At 42.4% G+C, this 24,733-nt stretch overlaps 2 protein-coding genes across 2 annotated transcripts in view; one reads left to right on the forward strand and one right to left on the reverse strand.

Annotated features, from left to right (window-relative positions):
* LOC308089991 (platelet-derived growth factor receptor beta-like) overlaps positions 1-24,733 on the forward strand; it is a 376,796-nt gene that overhangs the window by 98,394 nt on the left and 253,669 nt on the right. The gene's annotated exons all lie outside the window — the stretch shown is intronic.
* LOC308090444 (frizzled-9-like) lies at positions 5,286-8,041 on the reverse strand. Its single transcript, XM_080435636.1, has 3 exons — positions 6,934-8,041; positions 6,307-6,459; positions 5,286-5,893 (listed from the first exon to the last, which is right to left on the reverse strand). The coding sequence occupies exons 1-3, from the start codon at positions 7,999-8,001 to the stop codon at positions 5,420-5,422; spliced, it is 1,695 nt and encodes a 564-aa protein (XP_080291762.1). The 5' UTR covers positions 8,002-8,041; the 3' UTR covers positions 5,286-5,419.

Genomic DNA, 24,733 nt, shown 5'->3' on the forward strand with positions numbered 1-24,733 from the left:
CATGATCAAACTCAGTGGTGGAAGAGGTACTCAGATTTTGGACTTTAGATCTTTACATAGATCAGCAAAAATAGCCGATCTATGTCGCGCGTCACATTGCAAGCCATTAGATCTGCTATTTTCTCAATGTTTGAACATGTTTCCCCTATAATGACATGTCTGACATAGGAACGCCAGGTTGAAAGTGGTTAAAAACTACACCAGTAAAATGTAAAGAGCAGTTATAGCTACAGTACAACATTCTGCTGTATGACAATTTCTACTATTTCCGTCAAATGTGAAACAAAAGTCTGCATTAGGCGCAATGTGAATGATACAGTGCGAAATACAGTAGCAACCTCTGTTGGAAATATCTAACTTTAGCTTTTATTGATATGCAGTAAACCCCAAAGGTTGTATTGGATTACTTGCAAACTATTTGAAAGCAACGCCTGCTGCCATGCTGGCTGACTGTTGCACTGTTGAGCTTTACACAAGTAAAAATTGTTCTTTTGATGGCATTCATGACTCACCGGTGAACTTACGGGATGCTGCCATTCCTTTCTGGTTTTTATACTCAGAATGGATGGTCTTTTCAATGGAAAGATAATCCAGTGTAGCTTCCTGAAAACCAGGTGGTGGAATGTAGTCTAAAAAAAAGTACCGTACTTAAATACAATTTTGAGGTACTTTTACTTTACTTGAGCATTTAAATTTTTTGACTACTTCCCTACATCTCAGAGGGAAATATTGTACTTTTTTACTCCACTACAACTATTTTGTAGATGAGCTTTAGTTACTAGTCACAGTAGACAACATTACAGATTTAGATTATTATTATATTAATTCAAAACGTCCTTCCATAAACTGATAAATGATGATGTAACCCATGATCTAACCCAGCAGCACATTACGTTATACAAATCAGTCTCACCTTTACCAGCTGCATTACTAATTATAATACAACAATACCATTGTGAAATGAGCCATTCTGCACAATGAGTACTCTTACTTTTGTTACTTGTAAGTATATTTTGATGCAAATACTTTTGTAATTGCACTTAATGTTGTACAGTAATTTCTAATTTTACATTGTACTATTTACTTAGGCCATTAAACCCTATATACATACCCTATACCCCCCCCCCCCTCCCCTCCCCCCCCCCAGGGCTCTGTACCAGTCTAGGCCCCCTCCTCCCCCCCCCCCCCTACACCAAATATCTTCGGCAAAAATAGTCGATCTACAAGCTCACAACAAGTGGCAACAGAACTCGTTGCAACACGACTTTTTGCAAGCTATTTTCTCAGAATGTTCGGCCCCAGAATGAAGACGCTAGGGTTCACGTGGTTGACCACTTAACCCCTCTGTACTTAGTAAAGTTGACCTGGGTCGATTCTGTACATCTACAAGCTCACAACGCACTCATTGCCACGTGCTGTGAGCTTGTAGATCTGCTGTTTTTGGCAAATGTTCCCCCCGGAATACGGGCGCTAGAGTTCCGAGTACTTCTTTCAACCCTGAAGGAGGCTGTGATGATTTTCCACCTCAAGTGACGACACACGTTAGGAAAACACTCAACACTGACTTACCAGAATGAAGCAGAACTGTGTTGAATAAATAGCTTTTTGTTTGGGTTGTGCAGCTGAGCTTTTGAAATTCCAAAAAGGTGATGGTGCAGTGATGCAATACGGAGAAACGTTGACATTAAAAGGAGCATAAAGTCAACAGCGTGGGGCTTTGCCTGTTAATTTCATATGGAGCATAACCAATATGAAATGTGCTCCAACTGCACAACGAAATCCTCCGTGTTCATTTTACTATGACAAATAGCAAAAATAGCAGATCTACAAGCTAGTAATGTGTCGCATCGCAAGACGTGAGCTTGTAGCTCAGCTATTTTTTAATTACATTTTTAAAGAATTCACTTCGCGTGATTTACAAACATTTATTGCAAGATTATCGTATGGTATTTTTGCATTATTGGTGTGGAGTAACAGAGATGAAACATAACAAGGTCTTTGCATGGTACACACACATTGTAAGCCACAAGTGCCTCAATTTATGCATACAATTTTATAAAATGTATGCATAAAACTGTGTGGATATCAGACAAATTGATTTTTAAGGGTTCTTACAGTATGTAATTTTTTCAGTCAAATATACGGCTACTACATATAATAAGACATTAGCACACACATTAATGTCTGTGTCGTTTAATGGCATAAGTGAAAATGCTTACATTTATTGTCATCAACACAAAAATATAAACTTCAAAGGCACTTTTCAAGCAATGTATTCAAAACGCATAACTCATTTATATATATGTTTAGACAATATACAAAAATGTATTTCACAACAATCCAATCTATTACACAATAATTGTTTTCATCCCAGCAGTGCACTGTATGATGTTATTCACTAATAGAAGTTTAATCATTTAGATCTAACCAAATTTAACCACTTAAACCAAAAAACAAAAATACAAAATGGTGCGCGACTCGTGAAGAATTGTGACAGGTTTAGAAAATTGATATGATAGCTACATTGTACATACACACACTTTTGCACACTATAAATGCCTCTTTTCCCCCCAATAAGTAAACATTGTCACAAAGCAGACAAATTATAAGGAATCATCCCAGGCTTATTACGGATGCTTTTTTGCTCTTTCTGGTTTCACAAAAGTATGTTAGTAACTACTAACTATTATGATGGCTGTTTAGCAAACCTTTGCACATCTGTTCAGGAAGGTAAAACATGTATTCTACATACTGAAACTTTAGGCCTGTTATGTAGAATTAAAGATGTGGAGTTTGGTCAGTAATCGACAATTTTCAAACATGTTTTATCCAGTATGTCTCAAAATGGAACACAAGAAAACCTAACTCCTAACTGTGCAATGACACGGATATGTGTGAATGTTTTTTTCTTTGTTTTCTTCTTAAGACTCACAGGATCAAACTAATGTGTTATTTTATTTCAGCATTTCTGACTGCAATACGGATAAAACTAACATAGCAATAGGTTTGTTTTTTACTGTTACTGAAATGAAACAAATGTACAGTTTATATAATATATAATTCAGTGAAAAATATTTCAAAACAATAAATAAAAAGGACCTGGAAATAACCCTGAGACACCATCCATCCATCCATCCATCCATATACTGTAAGGTCTCTTCTTCATTTCAGCTCAATGTGTTCACATTCATCATCATCAGTCATGAATCACCTCTGACACCGTATGGATGTCGTGTGTTTTGGGAGGGTTCAACAAATGAAATGAACATCTACTCTAGCGCCCTGTGGTACCAGACAAAAGGCACAGTTTGAAATGTTCAGGCTGTATAATATAAAGTATCATCCATGTCCAATAGAACCAATGTATGTCATATTGAGTATTCAGACATAGCAATGTTGACAGGTATCAAAATGGGGGTCCGTGGCCTATAATGCAGTGGTTCTCAACCCTCGGGGGGTTCGAAATGGACCCTTACAGGTCTGTCACTCTGAGAGTTATGGGGGTCCTTGAAATTAAAATGTTTGAGAACCACTGGCCTAAAGCATATCAAACTGGGGGGGTCCTTCAAATTGAAAAGGTTGAGAGTCACTGTCATAATGCTCATCGGGTCTGTCACAGATAGAAACAAGATGTTGTCTAATGATCTCAGACTTCATATGGTCAGTCTATGATGTCATCTATGACGTATCTATGACGTATGCCTCCTTGCCACCTCCATATTTGGGCGTTGTTTCAGCCCGATCCGACTGCCTTCGACTTCCATTATAAAATTTAAGTTATGTGAGAGAAAAAGGAAATGTGGCGCTTATCAGTCCAGCGGTTTGGGAGATTAGCCCCGGACACGCACGCACGCATACGCCAGAGATGGGGACTCGAGTTAGGGACTCGGACTCGAGTCGCACTCGAGTGGCCAAAAACGAGACTCTCGACTCGACTCTGACTCGCCCCTCAAAGACTTGAGACTTGACTCGACTCGAGCCTCAAATACTTGAGACTTGACTCGACTCGAGCCTCAAAGACTCGTGGACAATCTTTATTTTATGTTTATTTTTTGGACAAATAAATGAATGAAATGCCCAAAAAACTTCCACTCGCCTGTCCCCCCCCCCGCAAAGAAACCTCCGCTCCAGTGCGCGCTGCGCGGAGCCGGCTTCAGTCAAGCTGTTTCATGCTGCTCATTAACGTAAACATGGAGAGGCGAGCGCAACAGCTGCTATGTGTGTGGCCGCCGCGGCCTTTCATCATAAAGTTTAAATATAAAAACTTCGAAATTAAACAAATATGTTTAGCTCAGAATCAGCTATATAACCTCAGTTACCTTGGCATATGCTTACATTTTTTATAAGATGGTCGGATCATCTGTGACAGCACGTTTAGGAAACATCGGATTTTCATTTCGTTAAACCCAGCTGGGTGAATATTCAACACTTCACCACGGTAAACGCTACGCTCATGTAATGTTCACTGCATAAAAGCTGTGGTTCTCAAACCTTTTCAGGCCGTGACCCCCCAAAAGAATCATATTTGAACTGGGGATCCACATTTAGACAGTTTTTTGGTGCGCAACACAGCCCTCGTTTAAGTGAATTGCTTTCACCTGCTCTGCTGTTGGACTGCTGTGCGGAGTCGAGTGTGCGCAACAGGGCATATCTCCGCCAAGCCAGGGTGACCTACCCAGGCCCATGAAATTCATATGCAGGCATAGTAGCCAATTAGAATGAAATCTGCAAAAACTGACTCATATACTGATACAGAACCATATTGGCTATATATTATCGCTGTCGGGTGGAAATCTTGTATGTCTACAAGCTGTAATTATTAATAATTAAGAAATACTATATTTTAAAGAGTGAAAAATCAACTAAAGTCATTATTAGTGCAAGTTCAATCACATTTCATTTGAATGAAAAATAAATTGTGGGGAAAATACATAAAATCTCTAATCTGTGAATCTAATGTGATTTATTATGACCCGTCTATACTTTTACATCTATGCCCCCCCCCCCCCATTTTTTTATTTTTTTAAAAAGACTTTAAAAAGACTCGAGACTTGACTCGGACTCGACCCTCAAAGACTTGACTCGGACTCGACTCGACTCAACCCTCAAAGACTTGAGACTCGACTCGACTCGAGCCTCAAAGACCCGAGACTCGACTCGGACTCGACTCGACTCAACCCTCAAAGACTTGAGACTTGACTCGACTCGAGCCTCAAAGACTTGAGACTTGACTCGGACTCGAGCTCAGAGACTCGTGGACATCTCTGGCATACGCACACGCACACGCACACACACAGTCTCACAAACCCATTTCCAGATGGAAGGCTCCTACAGAGGAGCACTGTAAAAAAAAATCCTGTTTGGTCCCTGTGACAGTGAGTCCTTACATAGACTCATGAATGAGTCACAGGATTGCGTTTCACACACGCGCAGGGCTCTCTGGACAGGGCTCTGCTTTGGAAAGCACTGCGGCCGCCGCCGCCGGGGGCGCCTTGTAATGGCAGTGAGAGCTGCCGCTGCCGCACGTTTTCCCGCTAGTCCTCCGTACCACCAGCTTCCTGTTGCAAAGGCCCTGCCAGGTCTGCAGCGTCTTGGAGCTCCACACCCACACGCCGCTGGTGATGCCCACCACCAGCGACATGAAGATCTTCAGCATGAACACCGCCACGGTGGGCACCGACGCCTCCAGGGAGCAGTCCTCGTTGCGGCGCCCGGGGAACGACGTGCACTTGCTCTGCAGCGCGCGGAGCTTCCAGTGGTCGGCGTTGAGCTGCTCGTAGATGTAGCAGATGATGACGCAGGCGGCGGGCATGGTGTAGAGGAGGGAGAAGACGCCGATCTTCACCATGAGCTTCTCCAGCTTCTCCGTGTTGGTGCCGCCGGTCTTCATCACCTATGGGGGTGCAGCGGTTAATCAAACCAATCGATTTAATCGATTATAAAACATTTGCGATAATTGATTTTAATACAAATAATCGATTTGGGGGGTACATTATTATTTTTTTAACCTTTTTAGTTTTTTTTAGAGCAAAAATATTAGATGTACACACATCGTAATGCACCGTTTTTTTAGCTTGTACAGCTGCTATTTTTGGGCGACACTGAAGTAGCTTGAAGTATAAAATAGGGCTTAAGTGGTTAATCAGACTAATCGGTTTAGTCAATTATAAAATAATCAAATAAAATTGCTTCGTATTAATTCGATTCGATATATAAAAAACTAAGCTATTAAGAAAGAAAAACATGCTTCTCAATTCAATAAATCGAAAATGTAATAAAATTATGGATAGATGCATTCCTGGTCACCTTGCGGATGTGGAAGAGCGCCACGAAGCCCATGAGGATGAAGGAGGTTCCGACCACCAGGTAGCAGGACAGGGGGATGAGCACGAACCCCGTCAGCGCGTCCGTGTCCATGCTGCCCACGTAGCACAGCCCCGTCAGCTCACTGCCTGCCACCTTACGAAGACAATGTACAAGATAGGTATTTGGCGGACGCTGTTATCCAGAGCGACTTACAATAACCCATTAAGACCGGGAACGCATCTGTGTCTGTGAGTGGTTAATTGGGGTTGGATGGTACAGTAGCTGTCATTATAGGGAATTACAGTCTGTGGTCAATGAGGACCCAGTGCTCTGCGGCAGCCATGTTTCTATTGTGTGACGACACAGACCCCCTATTCGCCTTATATTCTTAATATATCAGTAGTTCTCAAAGTGAGGAGACTGACATTCAGTAATTGGGTCTTATGATCAAAATAAGAACATTATAATGGTGTGTAAAAAAGAAAATAAAAAATTTGCCACGGACACATTTGTCCGTGTACTGACATATTGATGACCCCTGGTCTGCATGGTAGCCATATCTTGGTCAGTCGCCAGCATCCATCGAGAGAGAGAAGGAAGGTGGCAAGAAGGGGGGGGGTGGGTTACCTTCCTCATGGTGAGGATGATGATGGTCTTGACGGCCGGGATACCCCAGGCCGTCATGTGGAAGTAGCTGCTGTGCGCCTCGATGGCCTCGTGGCCCCACTTCTTGCCGGCCGCCAGGAACCAGGTGAGCGTCAGCACCACCCACCAGATGGAGGACGCCATGCCGAAGTAGTAGAGGATCAGGAAGACGATGGTGCAGCCCGTGGACTCCAGGCCCTCCTGGATCACGTACAGCTCCCCGTTCTCGCGGTCGCAGGCCACGTTCTCCGCGCCGGCCACCAGGCGGATGACGAAGGCCACCGAGTAGACGTTGTAGCACATGCTGAGGAAGATGATGGGCCTCTCCGGGTACTGGAAGCGCTGCGGGTCCAGGAGGAAGGTGAGGACGGTGAAGGTGGTGGAGAAGAAGCACAGCGTGGACCACACCGCCATCCAGATGAAGGCGAAGTCCTTGTCCCGGCGCGACCACAGCACGTCCACGGCGGCCGAGCAGCGGGGAGCGCACGACCGGCTCTTCTCCACGTACTGGAACTTCTCCGGGTTCTCGCACAGGGCCGGGCCCGGGTCGGCGGGGCCCCCCGCGTGCCTGGGGCCGCCCGCTCCGGGCTGCCTGGGTCTGGGGGGAACCGGGAGCATCCCCTCGCCCCTCCTGGCCTCCGGACGCGTGTCGTTGTCCGGCGCCTCGATGCACAGGGAGTTGGGGTCGTTCTTGATGGGCAGCTTGGAGCAGTCCAACGAGTCGGGCCAGCTGAAGCTGAAGTGTTCCATGATGGGCGAGCACCGCTGCCTGGCCTGCTCGCACATGGGCCGGCAGGCGGGGATGGTGGCGGACACTTTGTCCGTGCACATGGGAACGTAGAGGGAGCACAGGAAGAAGCGCAGGTGCGCGTCACAGCCGTACTCCACCAGAGGGGCGAATTCGTTCAGTTTGACGCTGGCCTCGGCTTGGCTCTCGTACTTCATGAAGTTGGGCATTCGAGTCATGTTGTAGCCGATGCCCTGGCACATGGGGATGGTTATGAGTTCACACTTAGCCGCTCTGCTCCTCTCTATGTCATACACTCCCATCTCCAGGCTGAAGCCAGCGGTCAAATGTTGGCACCACCACCACCACAACACAATGACAATCCTTGCAAGTAAACACTCCATGGAGGTCAACGTTGAAACACAATTTTTACAACACATGAAACAAGTTGTAAGCGTTTAGCCCATTATCGCCCAGCATGTAAAACGTTTCCTCTTCAATGTCTGAACATGTCTCTGGGATCAACATGCGTAATACCAAATGTTGCGCAGAGTCCAGCGCCAGGAGGAACAGAAACACACACACACATGCTTCATGACCGTGATATCCTTTCATACCGCCGGGGGCGACCGAGTTATATTAAATAAATAACGACAAAGCACGCAGCAGCCGACCACTAAATAAACAAGGCATATTAGGCATAGCCTACTCGTGGTGCTGTCCGATAATAATCCCCCAATTCATACGAGCAGTGAAGTTATTCCCGCAGTGATCGGGGGGTATAGCAGCCTACAGTAGATCGTTGTTCTCCATACTTTGGCTCAGCAGCAGCAGCGCGCAGATGGAGTGGATATTGGCTTATGTCGCTCGACGACCTCCCGTCATGTGTGTGTGTGTGTGTGTGTGTGTGTGTGTGTGTGTGGAGGTGACACAGAACGCTGCGGACTCACTGGACCGCTGCTGTCCGCTGTCTGCTGCTTCATCTGCGGGGGCGGGACCACATGGCTTCACCCCGCCTCCACATACTGTACAGTACAACCAGTGGTGGACAGTTACGAAGTATATTTACTTTAGTACCAACTACCAACCAGTGGTGGAAAAAGTACGTAAGTAGATATTTTACTTTAGTAAAAGTATCAATACCGCAATGAAGAAATACTCCATTACAATAAAGTCCGGAATTCAACATTTACTCGAGTAAAAGTACAAAAGTATTGGCATCAAAATCTACTTAGAGTACCAAAAGTAAAAGTACTCACAACGCTATTTTCAAATAGCCTAAATATATAGAGCGTAATGGTTAATGTGTGTTTAGTAGGCCTAATACAAATCTAAATATACAGAGTTCTAGTAGGCCTAACTAAACTTTTCAAATAATTTTAGTGGAGTAAAAGTACAATATTTGCCTCCGAGATGTAGTGGACTAGAAGTAAAAGTACTGAGAATTGGGAATACTCCAGTAAAGTAAAAAAAAATACCTAAAAACTGTACTTACAGTACTTGAGTAAAATTACTTCCAGTGGTGTTACTTATGTACACCACTGGAAGTATATTTACTAGTGCTGTTACTTTTTCTTTTTGCACATGACTTTCCCTCCGTTACATTTCAAATACAAATATTGTAGGCCTACTTTTGACTCCACTATTTCTAGGAAGGGATCTCTTGGGACCCAAACTTACAAACATAAATATTATGAATGAACTTCATTACATTCAATTTGTGAAAAATTACAACATTTTAATTATTGATGAGATTCACAAGTGCCTCAAGTTAATATTGTAATATAGGCTAAGGCTGTGTATTAAATTATGCCAGTGAGTCTTTCCTCTTTCCTCTGAATGACTTGGAATATTAAAGCTAGTTTTAGGTTGGGCCATCGTGAGCATCTGGAAAAGTAGTATGAATGTTAGTATGACTATATTGACCAGTTTAAGGTTCAGCACAGTAGCCAATCCTCAAAATATTTGAAGCATTAGACTACAGTGCATTCATTGGGTAAGGGGATCCGTTTTATAGCCTAGACGACTTAGGTTGTCCTCTATTGCAAGGGAAATGACACAGGAATAAAACAAACACATGACATGTTTCATTTCAATGTGATGAGAATCACAAAGGGCTATGGAAAAAGGGCTATGGAAAAAGATAAAGTGATTTCTCACGTGGAAACTTGAACACAATTTACTTGTCTATCTGCACATTTATAAAGAACTACATTCTTCTTTTGTTTAGGCTATAATATAGATGAAAAAACGAAATTGTCAACAAAATAGTGCCATAATAAATTAATGGACTTTCAGCCTATCTTGAGCATATATTTGTATTACTATGAATTGAGTGGGACAAAAAGGTCAAACATTTGAAGAGAGCTTAGCCTTTATTTAATCACCTGATGTGATAGAGCCTCAGTAGAATATAAAAATGTACATTTATATGAAGCTATAATGCTATATATTTGAACTTCTATTCTATTCTATTATAGTGCCAAATCTAGGGGGGGGGGGGGGGGGGGAGAGAGATTCTGAGAGTGACCAGTCACCAGAGAGAAAGAGAGAGGGGGTGGGAGATGCTTGAGAGACTCAAAGTTGTATAACAAAAACAATAACAACAACAACAACAACAACAACAACAACAACAACAACAACAACAACAACAACAACAACAATATTATATATCTATTATAACTATTATAACTGTAACAGATAAATAGGCTACCAACGCGGATCATTGCAATTAATGCATTAGTAGAAGTTAATTTTCCCCTCTACACATGTCTCTTTAAAAGCTTGTAGATTGGCTATTTTCGCCTTCACCTTTAACATGCCTAGAATAGGGATGCTACGGTTCATATGGATAAAATAGTGATTATAAAGGAGTTTACACCACAACTATAACGATGACAGTGGTGAACTTTATTATAGTTATAGTCACAATGCTTGGTTTGGACAGCGCTCTGGTCCCATTTATACCTGGCATCATGCATTCATCTCACATTAGAAATGTACCTAAATATTATTATATATATTATATATTATATATTAAGTGATGCAAATCTATTGTAATCGTCCCACTGGGAGTGGGAGGATAAGGATTACAATAGTGATGATGACTGATGAGGCTGTCTGTGCATTATGTACAGGTATGTATGTCACTGTGCATATTTGTCCACCAGAGGGTGCTGAAAACGCCAACACAAACTCAGGCTGAAATGCATTACCAGACACCCCAAATTAAAGACAACATTTAGCTTATGGTATTAGGTTTCCTATCTGCACATTATATCTTTTTTGTTAAGATTGCATTTACATCTGCCATTAACCACTGAGCGACTTTTACCCACTTTAAGCAAAATTACACTTGGTAGATTTGGTAGGTTTGGGTTGTGTAGTTAGTTACCTTGCCATTGTGTAACTCCATATTGGCTAGATATTTTCAATAATTGTTGATCAGAAATTTATATTCCTAAATTATCTCGTCATTGACTTTGGGTGGAGATGCCATTTGGGAATGAGAAGGTCCCCGGTTTGCACCCCAGCTTGCCCAGTCTTGTGTCAAATTGCCCCTGAGCAAATCACTTAACCCCTAATTGCTCGCCGGGCACGGTATTATTGGCACTTCTTCACTTCTCCTAATGGGATAAATGGAGAGGACAAATTTCATGTATGTGCTAATTATTAGCAAACATGTTTGATTAGCAATTTCTGTCCATGTTTATTTCTGCAAAAGTTTGTACATTTTCACCTAAAATTACGTGCCCAAAAATAGGGAGGCCAGGTTGCAAGTGGTTTAAGTCTGTATGTGGGTTTTTATAAATATTAACCATTGAAAAGAAAAGTATTAACAAGAGCTGACCAAATAATAACTACATTGAATCCATTTGGACACAGGTAGGCCTACTTTTTTCCATTTGTTGAAAAGTAATGGTTTTGGACATACAAGGTTTCCACCTGACAGCGATGATCTATGACTGTGGTTCTCAAAGTGGGGTCTGAGGAACCCCAGGGGTCCTTGAGGGGGGTTCCAGGGGCCCAGGGGGTCCCCAGCTAAATGACAGAGTAGGAACCAAATGGACCCTTACAGATCTGTAACTCAGAGAGTGTACAAAACACTGATGTAAGACTGCCCTGTGGAGTGTATTCCCGTATTGGTGGTACATTGATACAATCAAAGGCCTCACAGCCCACTGTCCGTGAACAAAAGAAGGTCATGAAACTGAGAGCAGGTCCTGTCTATTCATGAAGGAGTGCAGTGACTGGTAGGGTATTCTCTGGGGCTGGACCTCGTTTAGATGGACCTCTGTCCTCTTTCTGTCACTATTTCTTAGTCACTATTTTGTTCACCTGGCTCCATCCTCCGCTGAGAGGCACAGAACAATGGCCACCTCCTCTCTAAACAGGCTTGCCCGAGTGCCTATCATGTCGGGACAAAATGACATGGGGCCGTGTTTACCATATGAAAACCTCTCTTTGTGTCCGTGTCAAAGCCTACATTAGGCTGCATGGGGAGTTCCTCTCCATTTTGGCCCATATCTGATCCCTTCTCAGCTAGACGAGGGGGGACGATGACAGCATCACCCGCGACCCGGGCTGGTGCTCATCTTTCGGGGGCTGCATTGTCATGCAAAGCAGGCCCGGTCCGCGCCACAGTGCACCCTCAGTGCCGTGGCAAGGGCTCCCTCTTCTCCCACCTTCGAAAACCACTACTCTATTTAATGGAAGCGGGTCTGCTACTGTAGCTATATTCCCACAAAACCATTATAATTCTGTTCTCCAATGCATATGGTGTTCTTCTCGTACCCGCGCCCTCTTGCAGCAGTGGGTCAATTTCCTGCTCATATAAATGAAACGAGATTCCTTTTGGCGGCTTGTTTTGTTTTGGCTGAGAACTGTTTAAACACAGATTTCCACTTCCTCTTGCGAGGCTCTTTCAGCTTTGCCATGAAAGGAGCCTTTCTTTGCACTCGCTGAATAAGGAGAAAATAAAGAGAAGGGAAACCACAGTTACAAGGACAATCAGTCAATGTTACGACTGCTGGCACCTGGGTAGGACTTTTCTCATGTACAGTACAGAACCCCTCCATTTTGGACCGTACCACATGAACCCAGCCGTCCCTAGCATGTAGACAGGCTATTTTCTGTGAAGAGATTTGGAGTAGAGGGAAAAAAGGGAGAGTACTTACTGTTTAATAGAGGAGGGAGACCCCGGTCAACTTAGGGTTTAGGACTGGTCGGGTGGTTAAATTAAATGGCTGCTGCATGACCAACAATAGGGCATGGGGGTGTGTGTGTGTGTGTGTGTGTGTGTGTGTGTGTGTGTGTGTGTGTGTGTGTGTGTGTGTGTGTGTGTGTGTGTGTGTGTGTGTGTGTGTGTGTGTGTGTGTGTGTGTGTGTGTGTGTGTGTGTGTGTGCGCGCGTGCGTGCGTACGTGTAGGTGTGCGTGTGCGTGTGTATGTGTACAGTATGTGTATGTGTGCATGTACATGCGAGGATGAGTGTGGAACATTCATTCGTACATGGGTTTTTACATTTTGTCCTATCTCTATTCAAAGTGAAGTCACACGGAAATGTCATAATTGTAGTTATTTTGAACATAATATTCACCTCACTATGACACATGATGGTGCTTTGAACTACAACATGTATTTACAGGCCTCTCTTCTATCTCCATGATTGTAATGAGCGTGCTGGCCAGGGTTCAGGGTTATGGTGCTGGGTTGGAGGCTTCCAGCACTGTGGAGTAGTGCTGGACGTGTTGTGAGCTTGTCGATCGGCTATTTTCAGTGAAAGCTTTCCCCACAATAACAGAAAACTGAAAATACACTAGCATAGAGCCCTGAGGGACTCCGCTCCACCATATGGGGTTTAAGTGGTTAAAGGTATGGTAAGTGATTTGCTTTGGTTAAAATAAGTGTTAAGTAGCTCTATATTCTGATAGTACTCATTGCTATAGAGTGTTTGTTCAGTATTAGGAGTCTCCTTGTCTCTCCAGCTCTTTATAACACAGAAAATGCATTTTCGTTTCAGTTTCAGTTTCATTTCCAATTTTATCCAACCAGGACAGAGAACTCAATCAGGATACAGATTAAACAAGTGAAATTGGAAGTGATGACACTAAGAAATGAGCAGACAAAATTGGAACTGGAACACTATACAAATTAAGCTTAAAAATTGGTACTTTCTCCTGATTGGCTGAGATTTTGACACCTACCGAAACATGTATTTTCTGTTTATTAAAGAGCTGGAGAGACAAGGAGACATCTGTTACTGAAAAAACACTCTATAGCAATGATTACTATCAGAATATAGTATTTTAACCTTTTAACAAAATACTTTTTGTTTTAACCAAAAAATATCACTTACCCTACCTTTAACTCTGAGAGTGCACAAATGGAACCAATTGGACTCAATAGGGCCCAAACATTTGCCTGGTAAACCACACCCACGGTCACGGAAATCGCATTCTGCTGAAATCAAATTAAATGCGATATCCGCGACTGGGGTGGTTTACCAGGCTACCCAAACATAGGGTTGTGACCCATTTTGTGTTGTATTTTATTTTATTTTTCTTTATTTTGTTTTTTTTTACCTTTCGTACATTTGTTCCCCCAATAATATTTGAAACATTTTCCCAAATATAAAAAAAAAAATCCAGATAATAATAATAAATAGTCAAAATAGCAGATCTATTAACAAAATGATACACTGTAGGCCCTGCAGTGCAGACTGTATACACCCAGAGGATATTTTCAGAAGGTTTCTTGGCTGTATGCAATGAAGATCTAATGTCTGGTTTCCCTTTTTAACAGGACTTTCCACAAATACTTGACATTGACAACACTTTTGGAGTCATTATCTTGTCACTTGTTGTCATTGTGGACAGGTGTTTATAGCCTAATGATTCCTTGTAACGAGTAATGGGAAGAGAGAGAGGCATGCCAGTTCTCTTCCTGTTGTTTATAACCGTTATGCCAAGTTGTCATGAGGCTACGAGTCTCCTCCTGGCCTCTGCTGCAGTCTTAAGCCTTATTATTTATAATTCGTCGTACGGAGGTGGTCATAAAATAATGTGAGCTTGTAGATCGGGCTGTTTTCGGCGCCTGACACAGGCACACAGCTGTACAACGAAGTATAAATCAAGCTTTAGACAAAACAAATATGACCCAGTGGAACAGAATTATGCACAGATTGCGCGATGCCAAAAACAGCAAACGTACTTGTAGGAATTGGACCACAAATTGGCAGAAGTAGTAAACAGTTTGGATTATAAATGCTCTTTTTAAATAGTCCCTCACTCCATCACTGGGGTAAAATCTATAATTAACTACTGTAATAATAATAATAATGATGATGATAATGAAATGGGGATGGAAAGTGCCTTGTAGGTGAATGTTGGCGGCCCTTATTATTTCCACGGCCCTGCAGAAACTAAATCTAGTTGCTTCGCTATGTCCTCAGATATAGTTACATTATTTCAATAAGCTGTTCTGTACCAGGGTCATCCAAATATTTACCTGCTGATGAAGACACTATGGTCTTTTTGATGTGATTGATTATATTTGAGGAGTGTTTTTCTTTTTAAATAGCTTGCTTATACTAACATCCTGGTGGCTCAATTATCATTCACTATGGGGAAAAGGCTAGATACCACATAGTACAGTAGGCCCACACCCAATTATAATGTCGTCATGGGTTCAAAGAACAAGATCAAACGGCCAAAAGGAGTTTTCTGAGGAGGGTGGCTGGCATCTCCCTTAGGGATAGGATTAGGAAGCTCAGTCGCCTGGGAGAGACTGGGAGTAGAGCCGCTGCTCCTTTACGTGGAAAGGAGCCAGTTAATGTGGTTCGACCATCTATTACGGATGCCTCCCTGTCCTAGGTGTCTCCCTAGGGAGGTCTTTGGGGCACGTCCAGCTGGAAGGAAGCCACAGGGCAGACCAAGGACCACAATGAGGGTATTATGTCTTCACGCTGGCCATGGAACACCTTGGGATCCCCAGTTATAAGTAGTTAATGTGGGAAAGGGAAGTCTGGGATTCTCTGTTGGAACTGTTAACTCTGTGACCTGACTTCAGATAAGCAGTAGAAAATGAATGGATGGACATGGCTATAGCTGAATGGGTAGAGTGTGGGAAACAGAAGGTCCCGACCCCGATTGGCACCCTAGTCTACTTGTCAAATTGTCCCTGAGCAAGACACTATCTAACTGCTCCCCGGACATTGTATTAATGGCGCCCATTGCTCCTATAGTAGGTATATAGTATAATAGTTAGGTAAATGCAAAGGACAGACAATGTTCATGTGCAAATGCACTGTGACAAAACAAAGGAGTGGGGATCATTTTATTTATGTTTTTACGTATGTTTTTATTATTATTATGCTGTGATAAAGTGACACAATTTCTCTTCAGAACAAGGCAGATGTTTCAGCGCAATAAAGGCATCAACCTGTATGAATGAGACATGGACTATTATGAGTAGTTCTGATGTGAAATACGCGATTCTAGTATTGGTTATTCATCAAAGACTTGAGTGGTTAATTGGGGTTGGATGGTACAGTAGCTGTCATTATAGGGAATTACAGTCTGTGGTCAATGAGGACCCAGTGCTCTGCGGCAGCCATGTTTCTATTGTGTGACGACACAGACCCCCTATTCGCCTTATATTCTTAATATATCAGTAGTTCTCAAAGTGAGGTCTGGGGACCCCCAGAGGTCCTTGAGGCCGGTTCCAGGGGAGTGTACAAATTGAACCAAGTGGACCCTTATGGGTCCATTTGGTTTCATTTTTACACTCTCAGAGTTACGGGGGTCCATGACCTAATGCATACCAAACTGGGTGGGGGTCCTTGAAATTGCTATATATGAGTCATTCTCTGGTGGGGGGTAATTGTTTTATTACATCACAGGTCACTAACTGCACATGTGACTGGAACGGTTACTTTAATAGAGGGGCACCATATTTATAGGCTACCAAACACAAAGCTCATATTCATTTTACAACACAAAGCAGCAGGGTACGGGGTGCTGCAGGGTGCATATAAAACCCAAATGAATGTTTATCTGTAAACTTTGCTCAAGTCTTGGGGACAAGGATAAGGCAATTAACGGGGTAGCTAGGGTAGCAGCGCTGGAAACACTCCCGGAGGCAAAACATTGGCTTTCGCTTTTCACCACACTGTTAAATACAGTGGTGGACAAAGTATTATATCGTTGTCGGGCAGAATCCTCATATCTTTTTAATGATCTACTTGATCATACTACAGTGTCACACGAAAGCATCAAAAGTATCAGATCTGCAAGCTCGAAACATGGTGCAAAGCAACACGCTTTAAGCTTGTAGATCTGCTCCTTTTGCTATAGTTGAATCCTAAAAAGTAAAGGCGGTTACACACCGGCGAATATGCGAATATACGCAAAATTCGGACTCGTTCCGAATAATTAAAAGATGCTTTTTCGCTTTTTCGCTCCATGTAAGCTTGCATTGACTTTATAAGTTTTTTTTTTTAAAGTATTATTCGCATGAAAAAAATCGCCCCGGTGTGTAAGGACAGTTTTGGACATATGAGGTTTCCACCCGACAGAGACGATATACTCAAGAAAATACTCAAGTATTCAAAAGTAAAAATTACGAAGTTTTCTTTTTCATATCAATGCATTGCTGTACTGAAATATTATACTAGTGGATGACATGCAGATCGGCTATTTTCAAGTGTTTTATTCTTTATATATTTTTACGTTTGTCTAAAGTCCCTTCCTAGAAATGTAGTGGAGTCAAGAGCAATGTATTGTAAATTTTAAATGTAGCGCAGTGAAAGTTGTGTACTTGCTAAACAAATAATAAAAGATACACCAAAAATACTTAAGTACAGTACTCAAGTAAATGCACCACTGGTAAATCCTGAGTGTTGATTTAACTCTGACAGTGTAAAGATGGACTCATGAGGGTATCCAATGGAAAAAGTCTAGAATGTTGTACTTGTGTGCATGGGCTTCTGAGTGTTCTCGGAGGGGCAAGGAAAGCTATGCAGGGTTCCACACCACAGTATTACAAAGGACCCAGGGGCCGTTTTAGCTGCAACTTCATTGCTGTGGAAATGTCATTCACAGATATTTCACAATGGCTGTAAAATTCTGAACAGGCAAACAAATAACCCACCCGAAGGTAAAGAATAAACTTTCCTTCCTATATTTTCGGAATTTCTTCCTTTTCTATTTATCTTACTGTAATAGCCTACCTCGCCATGCGTATGTACATCGTGCGCCAAAACAACACGTTAACAGCAGATTTACAGCATTGTGGCGCATTGTGAGCTATCGTATGGAATATAAATGACCAAGCATTAACCTTAGAACAGCACACAGCATCACTCCCAGTGAGCTGACTCTGTTTAAACTTGATCACAAATGAAGTGCCTGTCACCAAAACATTATCAGAATCAAACACATAAGCTTCAGTGGTGGCAAAATACAACCACCCCAATTGTATAAGTTATATTGTATTAAGTTACCACAGGGTGCTGCAGGGTTTACTTAGAGGTAGGGTAAGTGATTTACTTTGGTTGAAATACGTGTTAAATAGCTCTATATTCTGATAGTACTCATTGCTATAGTTAGTGTTTTTATTGCTAGTGTTTGTTCAGTAAAAGGAGTCTCCATGTCTCTCCAGCTCTTTATAAAACAGAAAATGCATTTTCAGTACCCACTCCTGATTGGCTTAAAATGTGTCACCTACCTGAAAATGTACGTATATTCTGTTTACTAGAGAGCTAGAGAGACCCCTGTGAAAAAACCCGACCCGCGCATCACTAGTGCATGGGCCTCAGTGTTGCCATGTCTGCTTATTATAAGCGACTTTGGGCTTGTTTTTCTGTAATGGAGGGGTACAGATTGGGGACAACACTGTTGATTCATTGCTGCGCTGCCCCCCTGTTAAATGAAAAAATAAAACCACCCAACAAACATCCCATTAGGTGTCATTTAAAATCTAAAATGTTGGTTGCGGTCAGGAAACGTCAAACTTGAATCAGTTGAATGTAGCCTATTGTAGCCTATAGGACCGGTCATGCAGAACACAAACTCAGGAAACCAAGGCTTAACTCAATCAAGCCTTACTTAGAAAACAAACTTAGGTTGCCCAGGTGGAAGCAGTCTCTCAATTAAGGAGCAGCACAGAGATAGCCTGGTTCCAGACGAATTTGCCATTGCAAAAAAAAAAAAAAAATGCCCGTGGCAGATTAGGTCTGGCCCCTCTCAATAGAGATTGGATTTCTCTCCCTCCCAAGTTGTGAGGGACCAATCAGGGCCCAGTATGCAAATATGGGGCGGGTTTATCACCAGAGGCTTTTTTTTTATTTGCCCCTCGGAAATGCAGGTTCCACACAGAGATTCCAGACTAATATCTACGCAGTGATATTTGTCTGGCCATGCCAGCCTAGCACAGAGAAGGGAGGGGGTGAAGGTTTCCTCACATTTCCTCACATACTTATCTAAAATAAAAATGGTTAAATAGAATATCTTCAAATTAGATATTGATCTTTCATTTTAACATCACTGACTCTCCTGAAACGAATGCTAAAACCTAATAGCATATGTTGGTGCGTTTACCTAACCTCAGAAAAATCCTTCATCCTCAGTACTACCTTTTTGATTGAATACTTTGTTTAGAAGGTTGCAGAGAAAAAGCACATGGAAGTACAGTTCAACTAAATGGAACGCTCAGGAAAGCCGCAATGGCCTGTTTCAAAGGGGATCCTCACATTCAGTGATGCTTGTTATGCCACAGTATTCTACTGAATGATTGAAAAGGTCTTTCTGTCAAGCTTTTTTAAATACATGATTTATCAGTTATTTTATTGCTGTTTTTTAGACTTGTTTTTTAGACTTGCTTCAAGTTACTTCAGCAACTTTGCTGCTGTCAGTCTGCTCTATGGGCTGTGTGTGTGCGTACTGCCATCTACTGGTTGGAAAATATAGAACAGACAACAATGAATAGACTTCAATAGGTTGTCTGACTTTTTGTGTATTTCCCACACTGTCTGTCACATATCCATGAATAGAATTGTTTTAAGATATTAACAGTAGCACTACATGTTACTAAGAAGTACTTTATTTCTTTTCACACCAATATGATCAATTGCGTTTCTTATTTATTCACTTGAACATCCCATATAGGTAACAATACAGTTCATTTCTAGGCCAATGGCTGTTGGGAACGATGCCCGTTGGGAACGATGCCCGACGCCCATCATTAGGAATGACACAGACGCAGTTTATTTTTGTAGGCTGGGTGATCTACCCTTATCCTACTAAGAACGGAACCAAAATGTGCATATCCCATTTGAGGTTTCTTGTGAATCTCTATATATTTGGTATTTGATCAACTTTTTATTTTATTGTTTATTAAATTCCTTGTACATTGTCCTCACTTTGTTTATGTAAAAATCCGGAGCACCAGAGCCACGTGATCCCAACATGGAGCACCAAATTGGGGTAGTGGTGGAAGTATTGAGGGGTGGTTGTGGAGGTCCAGGGGGGGCCGAGGTGTATGAAGAAGAGGGGTGGGGGTGGGGGATCTGGGGGCTTATGGCACGTCACATGGTGGCGGGTTGGGGGTCTCTGGGTCGGCTGCCCCCGTGGGGTGCGACGGTGCATGGCTGGGTGCAGATTAGGCCTGTGATTACTATGTTTATATGCCTGTTGTATTGTATGTGCACCTTATTTCCTGCCATGTCCTTTATATGTAATATGCTGAATACATACTTTTATTTCATTTTACTTTTATGCAGTCCAATGTCAAGGAATGCTTTGCTGATGAAAAACTGAATAACTAAAGTTCAAAAAATAAATAAATAAACAACAGACAGGGGCAAAACCAAAATCTATGCCCCTGCCGGAGATAACAATGTCCGTAGTGGCAGCAAATAGACAGAGACTTTGCTGTTTGTCTGGACTCTCATCTGTGACGACCAGTTCAGCATGGTTGAACCTGTCAGGGGTTGGAACCTCCACTGTCATTGGTCTGAGTCACTGACTCACTAATCTCTCAAGAACAGATTCTGCTCTGCGTTGGAATCTGTCGTGAAGGTTCGTCATAACGTGTACGCACTGTGTGGGCGTGGGCGTGCCTTCAGATCAGGAAGCAGGCCGCGCTTTACCCAATCAAATGTAGTGGGCGGGATTTACGTGTCCGCTGATCCTTCCCTACTCGAAACAAGCCGAAACTAATTTAACAATGGCGTCCGCGGAGCAGACAAAACCACAGAAAGATATTCACATTTTAACTTGCTCTTTCATCATAGAAACAAGTGGGCTTATAACCAAAACGATCCATGTTCTCTGGGAGAAGTGGTGTTAGTGTTCCGTGTAGAAATATTGTTAGTGGGAATGAAAACATAGTCGCACCACCCGGAAGTGGAGCGTGAAGGCAGACTAAAACCCTGGTTTCCTTTGCGCACGTGTGCTGCGTCGTCATTGTCCCAGAGCCAACATGAGATAGTACAAACAGCAGAGGGCTCTGTTTTTCATTCTCATTTGGCTTTGGGTTCCCAGATTGCTGACTCACTCAAGCCTCTCAGTCTCCACCACCAGGTAACAGCAAGAGGAGAGGAAAAGGCCCTGACTTGTTTTTATTCTTTTTACTCTCTGTAGGAGGCTATAGCAATCTAGAAGAGTGCGTCTGTATGTCTTTTGGTCCGGACTGATCAGTGCCAGATTTCTTATGCACACAGCCAGTAGGCTAACCTACTGTAGAACCTCTACAAACTGTTTAGGATTTTTTCAGATATGTTTGAAATATTTAACGTTAATGTTATATAAAGGTCAAGGGGGCTCGGATCGGGCTGAAACCATGCCCAAATTTGAATCTGGAAATGACTGACGTCATCAATGCTGGGAGGCAAGTGAACTAATAGTCTTTTAACAGGGGTGTGGGTCTTGGAGACAGACTTTTTCCTACAACACAATGCCTTGCTTCAAATGGAATCATGCACAGTGCAGAAAGATAGATAGACTTGTAAACGAAAGACTTGAATGACAGAAACACCAGAAGTGCAGCATGAGAGGCTCACAGGGACATACCGACAGACAGACAAACCAAGGCTTAATTAGCACAGGGAGCAACAAACACAAGAGGCAAGGCTGAGTGCAGGTCGCAGCACATACTGCATTTAAAAGATCTATCGGATGCAATCTATCATCGTTGCACAATGAATAATAAAAGCTGAGCAGCAAGTGCCTTTATTGACATTAAGGGGCGACTCTGTAAGAGATGCCTTGCTACAAATAGAATCGTGTAAAGAACAGAAAAAAAGAAATTAGTGACATCATTGAACGGATGTAATAGCCCTCTCATCATACGTGATGTCAGTCATGTATGGCATTAGTACTATGGAGTCACTATCTCCATATTTGGGCAGAAACACAGACGAAAGACAGACTATATACTGTAGATAGATTAATAATTTATATAATTAAGTTGATGTTTGTCTGTCTATCTATCTGTCTGTCTGTACAGATATACCCACATATGGAGATCCTCAAAGGTGGTGTTTGAGAACGACAGACTGTCGTCTTCAACTGCTAATAAGCTTCGACATCTCCTTGAGCTCCACTTCAATCCTGGAGTCCACATCAGTGTCCTCCTTCCTGTAATAGCCAAGGAACTCTTCAAGGTCCAAGCCAAGGAGAAGCTCCTCTCTCTGGGAGCTGGTGATAGTACCTGACTCCATCATGGTGGTGGTGATGCCTGGACCTGCAGGACTAAGGGCCTCAGCACTGGAGGATGAGGAGGAGGAGGAGAACCGCTGACCTACCTTCCGCCGTACGTGGGCTGCCTCCTCTGAAGTTGATGGTGAGGGGGTTCTCTTCCGCTTATACGAGGGTACATCCCTGGATACCTTTTCATTACGGATCTCGTCCAGTGTCTTCACTTTCACCTCAGCGACGGGGAGACAAAGTAGCTGCTTATGACGACAGTCCCGATCTGTTTTCCCACCATTGCTGGAAGGAAACCGGTCACTGTCCAACTGCAGTCTCCGGTGAAGAAAAGGGCAGTTCCGCCGCTGACATCCTTTCGGCACGTTCTCAAAGCAACACGGAATCTCCCTCCTGCTTTTCTGGTAACAGGCAACCTTGTGGACCACTGAGGCTAGGGTAGGAGAACTGTGCTGGGTGTTAAAATGACGAGGAACACTCTTCCTGTCAGAACGCACCTTGTGGTCCGTGAGGCGGCCATGCTGCTCCCTATGCCATCTTCTACCATGTCTGCCCATAGCTAGCTTCAAAGAAATAAAAATCAGCAGGGGTCATGCAAAAAGAAAATCTATACTACAACATTTAGTTCACTAGAAATGAGAATAGTTTGACAAGTTGCATTTTATCCAGTCTGTCTAATGAGGCGTGACGTAGGTTATGCCAATCATCCAATCCTATGTGAGGTCAGAACGTAATGACCGTATATGGCGTATGAGCAAAACTGCAACGGTGCGCTCAATATATTCCACTGGTTCTCAAAGTGGGGGGTGGGTACGGTTCCAGGGGGTCCCCAGGAAAATACTTAATATAGCATCAAAACCCTATACTGTACCTTATTCTGTATACATCGGATAATATTTGAAAATAGCCTACAGTCTACAAGCTCACAACGCATTGCAATGTGACACATTGTGTTTTTTTATGTGATTTTTTGTTTGTTTTTGGAATCTAATATTTGGAACAACAATGTTGATGGAATCCTGGTACAACTATTATTTTCAGATGGGGGTTCACAGCCACATATGAAAAAGTTTGAGAACCTCCGATTCCAAAATTGGCTTCCATAAATTATAAAGTTGTGCACTCAGGTGTTGCAGAGGTAAAAAATATATGTAAATCAGAAAATAGGTAGGGGGAAGTATACCCTGTCCAGGGGTTTGAATGCTTCCTTTGTGGTGTCTCCGGACTTGGCCAAGCGTCCATACGAGAGCAATTGGCCGTGCACAAAAGTGTCTGCATGGTCTACCTCAGTGCAAAGTCGACATTCACTATAGACAGTTGCGCCCTAAAATTGTACAGGCTGCTAACAGGGGGCAGTCATGTGCAATTGAAGCATCTAGTAACTAGACTAGCACACCTTTCTAGTGATTTTATTAAAACATTCAAAAATTAAATACAAATATTTGTAAACATTTTCAAAGAACATCGTTTAAAGCAGCACTATGTAATTTTTTTAAATTAATAAAATGTAATGTGAATGTTATGTCCAATCTGTATGGTACAATTTTTGTCTCCTCCATTGAGACATTTAGATTGTGTCAAAGGTCATGTCTCACTTAGACACAGGATCTGACACGAATTTTGACCATGGTCAAGATTCAATTCATCCCCTGAGCAAGCAGGCAGGCTCTATTAGTGCAATGGTAAACATTTCAGCACTTGCGCAGGAAACCGGGTTCAAATCTGGGGTAGAAGGGGAAAGTTACATAGTACAGCTTTAACATGTTCCAAAAATAGCAGATCCGCCTATTTGATAGCTCAAGCTAAAATAAAAAAGGCAAAATAAGCAAATGTAGATCAGAAAATAGGTAGGGGGGAAACACTAAAATGCTCAATGTTTATAAAACCCACAGACACACTTAACCACTGGCAAAGCTATTTCGGGCATGTGATCATAGATTGTCCAGAAATGTTCCAAAAGTAGTTGACCCACAAGCTTACAACGTCTGCGACACGATGGTGTCGCATTTGTGTGGTTGCGTCACAAAATGCTACTTTTATGTGACACTGTCTTACAACATGAAAATATTTATAAAAGATGAATTCTGAGATACAAGGTTTTTGCCCAACAATGAGGATACGAAACAATAAACAATAATAACCTACAATGAAAACAAAAACATTGTCACAAGTTGTCACAAATGCACACAACAAATATAAAACAGTTCTGAAAACAGCAAAACCCACAATAACATCTGATATTCATACATGTTTAGTTTGAGGAACTTTTAAAAAGTGTATTTTTGGTGGTGTTGATGGGAAGAAACAAAATAATCTCTATAAAGAACAGTTGTGTCACATGACCTGTA

This window comes from Gymnoscopelus braueri (genome assembly GCF_963280865.1).
Source record: "Gymnoscopelus braueri genome assembly, chromosome: 8".
In the NCBI taxonomy this organism is placed as follows: Eukaryota; Metazoa; Chordata; class Actinopteri; order Myctophiformes; family Myctophidae; genus Gymnoscopelus; species Gymnoscopelus braueri.

Bases quoted from the DNA above. Each gene is read 5' to 3' on its own strand.
- LOC308090444 (XM_080435636.1), bottom strand. From the start codon at position 8,001: ATGGGAGTGTATGACATAGAGAGGAGCAGAGCGGCTAAGTGTGAACTC. The intron at 6,460-6,933 runs GTAACCCACCCC...TGTCTTCGTAAG, and splicing joins TCATCCTCACCATGAGGAAG to GTGGCAGGCAGTGAGCTGAC. The intron at 5,894-6,306 runs GTGACCAGGAAT...GCACCCCCATAG, and splicing joins CGCTCTTCCACATCCGCAAG to GTGATGAAGACCGGCGGCAC.